General features: G+C 31.8%; 1 protein-coding gene across 1 annotated transcript; it reads right to left on the bottom strand.

Moving 5' to 3' along the window:
• Nucleotides 1–430: 430 nt before the first annotated feature.
• On the bottom strand, nt 431–782 carry LOAG_11725 (hypothetical protein; the record flags this gene model as incomplete). The annotated part of the gene is made up of 2 exons (XM_003147243.1): nt 431–546; nt 665–782. The coding sequence occupies 2 exons, from the start codon at nt 780–782 to the stop codon at nt 431–433; spliced, it is 234 nt and encodes a 77-aa protein (XP_003147291.1).
• Between the last annotated feature and the right edge of the window lie 5,453 nt (nt 783–6,235).

Here is a 6,235-nt window from a genome sequence, read left to right on the forward strand (position 1 = left end):
ATGCGTCATTATTATAATTATCATTATTGTGGATGAAGCGATAACGAGCACACATACATGGAGTTCCCATTTAATGCTCCCAAGTATTGCTTTATTGGAATACGCGTTGTTAGCAACTAGCTCAAATTTACAAATGAGAATTGACAGGTCAATTTACCATTAATTAAAGACCATGAATTATTGTAGAGAAATTTCTTTTTATTATCTTACCTAATTCGAACTTTTCCACTTTTTTCCTGCTATAATATAGAGTGAGATATGTTTGTCAAATTGAGGACTTCAACTGTTATAACGTAATAAATTAAGGATAAACAAAATTTCACTAGTCAGCAATCAAATGAATTTTTTCGAGAAAATATTGGTTGATGAAACGGAATATCTTTTGTTTTTTATTTTTGCACATTTTCGCGCATATAGGTAAATATTTAATTTACTTGCTGGTACGGCTTGTGGAATGCTTATCGCTCAATATATCCGAGATGGAAAACCGGCATCGATTCCTTTTCGCTCCTTCTAACGGATTATTCTTTCTCACCCGATGATCATCTAAAATTATGCAGTTGATAGTTGGAGAAAAAGAGGTACTTCTGCAACTTAAAACTTTGTCAAGAATTAGGGAATCAATTTCATGCTGAAATTCAAATAACTTCGCAGCATGTCATACTTTGGGTGGATTTAACAGTTTCTTCAATTGTATTATAAATTTTGCTTTGATCGTTTCGTATCCAATGCTGAACTTTCTGTCCTTCTTCATCACATTTGCCACTCTCATTGTCCGCCATCACTTCCAGTTGTGCACCAAATTCTGTGGGATCAAAATTAAAAATGTAATTTTGGTAGTAATTTTATAAAACAACAGTATTTTTGACTCCCCGAATTTTTCTCAGATTTGGAGACTTGGGAAAGCAGAATGATTAACGCTAATGTGAAACCTTCATTTTTTAATTTCTTTCTTCTCTTTAGTTCCTGTTTTCATGGTCCTTTTTGTTCCTTGAGAAATTAATAGATTATCTATTCAAGTTTACTGGCAATCATTGATGATATTACACAAAAGGAAATCTTGATTTGTCCTTAATTAGTTCGATAGAATAAAATTGAAATGGAGTTTTTAAGTTCGTGGAAACTTGATGGAATAAAAAATACAGAAACAATAAGATTTAGTTTAATATAGAAACTACAGAAATTATAAAATTAGTTAAAACAAAAAAATTGATTTCTAAAACATCTTGAGATGCAACCAATCGAAATTCAAAAGATATAACATGAAGATTTTTTGGCTTAAAAAAGACAGGATTGAAGCTGTGAGCTGATGAAAAGTGATTGTTATTGTACTTTCACCATTAACAAAAGGATTGGGTTTAAGTGAATTGGACTAGATCAGAAGGAAGATGAGAAGTGCGCTTAGCTGTGTCTGCAGTAATGGTGAGGCAGTAACAGGTAATTAATTGATACTTTGGTGGTATCGTGAGGATTGGACACATTAGTATAGCAGATCACTGGTAGGCAATTAGAACAGGCGATTCAGATTAATCTCCCAATCTATGACTTAATCAGCCCTTCGCACTTAACTTGTATCCAGGTGTGGAAGGCAACACTAATATTATTCATTTTTGAGATTAATATTATAGGATTCAAAATTATAATGATAAATGTATAATTCAGTCAGAATGTCTATTGCAAAGACACGTTCTCAACATTTAACAGAATCAGTTTTAGAAGATATCATAGTCAAAACCGCACAGACCATTCTATTTGCATGTGCTTTTCATTTTTTGTTTGAGTGTTTTTTCTCCAGAATATATCAGAATACTGTATTTTAACCTTACGTCATGTCTTTCAAATTCCATTTAAATTTAGACTTTACTTCAAACATCCAGTGATCATTCGGAAGAATTAGATTTTGCAAAATTTAGCACTTTTGAAGGAATTTAGTCCTGTATTTTAATACTTCTCTGGGAAATCTCCTCGTATAAGCACTAACTATGTCACGTAATATATTCTCTACTTTCTTGATCTCAGTCTATCAATTTGTATTCAAAATGTTTTCAAGTTTCAATTTTAAATTTTTTTGAGTTTTTTTCCTTCATGAACTAAATAAAAATTATTACTACTCCCCTTTTTTCTTTCTAGCAGCTGCCTAATAAGACTGCAAAGTAGTACGATATTAGCACATATTATGGTAATATTAATGTATTACAACGGTAGCAATTTTCCAGAACCATAGTGAAATGAATCATTTTTATAAAAACCATGCAAACACATGTGCGCAGAGTTTCAAATCCCATCTTTAATTTCATACTAGAGGAAATTTTGAGAGAGTTAGGCAATTAGTTTCGAAAGAGTGATAGATTTCAAAAATTTTGAATTTTCAAATAACATCGAAAAATCACTGGGTAACGGTTTTGTCTGGGAAGTTACTAATTGGAAAAAAAATGTTGAGAAATGATACTGAAGAATGTTATAACTGAAAAGAAAATGATGTGATGAATGAATGGATGAATGGAAAGAAGAAAACGAATTTCCGAATTACTGCGAGTCATTTTGCGCTCAGAAGATTTAAAGTCAAAAATTAATCTCAATAGGAAATGAAAATGTCATTGCGCTGTTCATATTGTCAGAGGGTGGAACTTATTCCAGGTTGTGGGCGTGGCTTCCATATTTCATTCGTTGGTTGTAATTAGAAATGCATCTCGTTCCATCCCACGGATTGGATAATGGATGATTGTGCGAGAAGGTTGTCAAATTTAGCAACAAATTTTGAAACTAAATTCACTTTTCAATTCCCAAATTCAAATTAATCTAAAATTTATTGCAGTGTTAGTCAAGTTATACAAATTAAAGCATCAATTTTTCCAGGATGTAGTCGAAGATAATTTAATTTTATATGAATACTTTTTATAGCATCGTTTTAAAATTCGACATATAATTTGCAAACTTGATTTGTTTCTACTAACGCTTAGAGTGGTAATCGAGATTAGTTCAACGGAATCTATCCTGTCATTTAAAAATATTACTGACAAGATAACCGGAGTCAAAATTCTAGGCAGCTTGTTTCATGAAACAAATTTGTTTTGACAGGTACTTGTGATTCTCGAGCGACTAACTTCGCTATTACATACAAAATTCCTAAAAATACTTATTTTGTCTGGTACAAGTAATATCTCCTTCCAATAGTATAAAGGAAATACTTTCAAGAAATTTTTATCATACTAACGCTACAATAAGGATAAATAATAGTAAATGAAAAATTGGGAACTGAAACAAATTAATGGAATATAATTGATCGATAATCCCAATTGTTACGGTTTGTTTGCATAATCATCCTTAAAACGCCTTAACAAACAAATCGTCTTTGGACACCGAAATATTAGTTAGTATCACTTCACATCTTCTATATTGCTGCAAATGAACCAATGAGAAAATGTCATTGCGTGTGAGTTTTTTATTAGAAATATTTTTTGGGGATATCATCGACAAATGACGAATGTAAAATCTAAATTTTCTACTTAAATTCAACAAAATTTTGAAATTTCTGAATAATATTTTAAGAACATTGAAATTTTCGAAGTATAAGGAGTTTCATTATTTTTCATTGCAATTTAAAAATTTTCAGTACATTATCCCAAATTTTTTCATCATTGTTAATGATTATTTAATTATAGCTGTCGCTCGGAAAGCCCTTTTCTCAGAAAGCTTTTAAATTGGAACAAATTGGTACGTTTATATTTCATCACTCAATTTGTACAATTCACCTAATAGATCATTACTGATAGCAATGGCTTTGAATGACAACTATTTTGTCTAGTTTGATGAATACTCACTTATATTGATAAGCGATACAAATACCTGAATCTCAACTCTATGTTATTCAAGTGCTATTAGGAGATAAAAAAGCTGAAATTGATGGGGAGGAGGGAGGAGGGAGGGTTCCTAAAATAACAGGATGAATCCTGAAATCTAACGAAGTTTAACTGTAATTTATATAACAGCCACTAGAAAAACGCGTTTTCCTACAAAAAGCTCGTCTTTCTGCAGTCATTTAATTTCGTAATTTTGAAATCAAATAAAGTGAGAGCAAATTCACAATGGTGGATGGATGAGGTGGATAGCAGCGAGTGAATCACAGCTAATATCACATAGCTAAATGTTTTGAGAATGAAATTGTTTTGGACCTGAAAAAAAAAACGTCAAAATTTTTTGTGAAGTGGTTCATCAACACATCAAGTCATTTCCTTAGAGGGCTAATTTAAAATGGTTTTTAAGTGTTAGTAATGGTAAATCTACTACAACTAATGTGTTCATCAATCAAATATGTGGTCCGAAAAATTGTTTTCTAGAAATTGGATTTGGAATTAAAAGCGAATATTTATTTTGTCTAGAAGTTGAGAATTTTTTAAAAAAAAAGTGGGCAATTAGAAATGGGCGCGTAACTAGAACTTTTCGACTGCAGTTAAATGAATGCCGAACCAATTAGTTACAAATGCCTCAGGCTACCTGCTATATCATCGCTACTTTAACTCAGTTTTGTAATTTCAATGCTCATTGCTCCTCGCTGCCTTACAATTATTTATGTCAACATCTTTTCTTCAATCAATCAAATCTATTCATTTCAAAGTGCTTTACCTTTTTCTTAATTTAATAGAAATTTTAGAATTTTTAGAGTTCATAAAAATTTTCAAACTGTTCGGGAAATTAAAACATTAATATTAATCGAGAAGTACTGATTTCTGGAATTCCGGATAACTTACTGATTTTGTTAGCGGGATACGGAATCAACGAGAAGAGATGTTTTAATAATAATTTTAATACTCGACTGAAACATCACTGTTTTACCGTATGACAGTGGCAAACAACGGCAATGAGTGAAAGGAGTCGAGGACTGGAAGAGGGAAGGAGTGATCAAGCAATCCTATTCAGAAAGAAAACACATAAGAAAGGGAATTGGAGATGTACACACTGAAAACAATTATATATTTCGGTCATGTTAATTTAACACATTAAAAGATGATTTAGTTGAGCTCGACTTCTTAAGCTTTCTGTGTCTTTCTTTTCGGACTATCACTTTCTTGTTGTCATTCTAGACTTGGCAGGAATGTGGCAATGATAATATTATGCATATAATAGCAGTAGATTACGATCATGGTAATGAAACTGTGATAACAGTAAGGGTAGTTAGTAACAGGCGTTTGCTATCAATTTTTTTTCTGCCATTTCTTTGATTTCACTTAATTTCGGTTTAAAAATACACTGTTGAAATCAGCCCTTGAATACATTAGCAGTGTTGATTTTCTTTAGATTTGTTGTAATATTTTTTTCTACTTGCGATTCCTCCATCTTTTATAAGACACTGAATAAATTGGAAACCAAAAAAATTTAACCCAAAAAAATCCGGAACGTAAACGATGAGAAAATTCTTCTTTGGATTATTTAGAATTTAAATGGTTCTTGTGCTTCTGAGTAGAAAAAAATGCTGAAAAACGATGGGACTTTGTTCGCAAAAGTGAATGCAATCTGAAAAATGTTAATGTTCACTCACTACAGACTACTGACGATATTTAAGTAAAACGAAGATATGCTAATTTGTTTGATGGGTTTAGCATCTGGGATGTCATGTCGAATCAAATTCGAGCTGTTTGCCATGTCTCTATCTGAGTGTAGATTTAATTATTGTCGTCAGTGCGATCCTTCACGATACTTCCTTCCTGAACTAATAGTAATGGGATCCTGAATATCACAAATTACCCAGATGATGGATGCTTTGATGTTCTCACCAGTACTTTGCATCCAAAAACCCTTCAACTGGAAATTCGTCATTATCTGTGGAATTCTATTGAAAAAAAAGTTATTTTTGGGATCTTGGAGAATAATTCCAAAAATGACTTTTTGTGAGAAAGCGACGCTATCCAAATTAGCTTTCAAAGCTATCGCCATTGTCTAATTAGTTACCAGCAAATTTAAAAATTGCATAATTTAAGAAATCATTAAGCTCTTTGTTTGTTATAATAGTATAAGGATGCACAGCCAAACCTATGTTACTATTACTGGATTCTTTATTGTAGTACTTCATTCTGAAAGGCAACAAAAACAGAGTCCTGTCAATAGTAAGACACAGCCTTCGAGATCCTGATCGATCAAGAGGTAATTTTATTCCTTTTTTCCTTTATATAGACCTTTATATAGACAGTATGGAAATTTTGCCGGCATTCATCATGGTAGACATATATACACATACAGG

This window comes from Loa loa (assembly GCF_000183805.2).
Source record: "Loa loa unplaced genomic scaffold supercont3.456, whole genome shotgun sequence".
NCBI classification, from domain to species: domain Eukaryota; kingdom Metazoa; phylum Nematoda; class Chromadorea; order Rhabditida; family Onchocercidae; genus Loa; species Loa loa.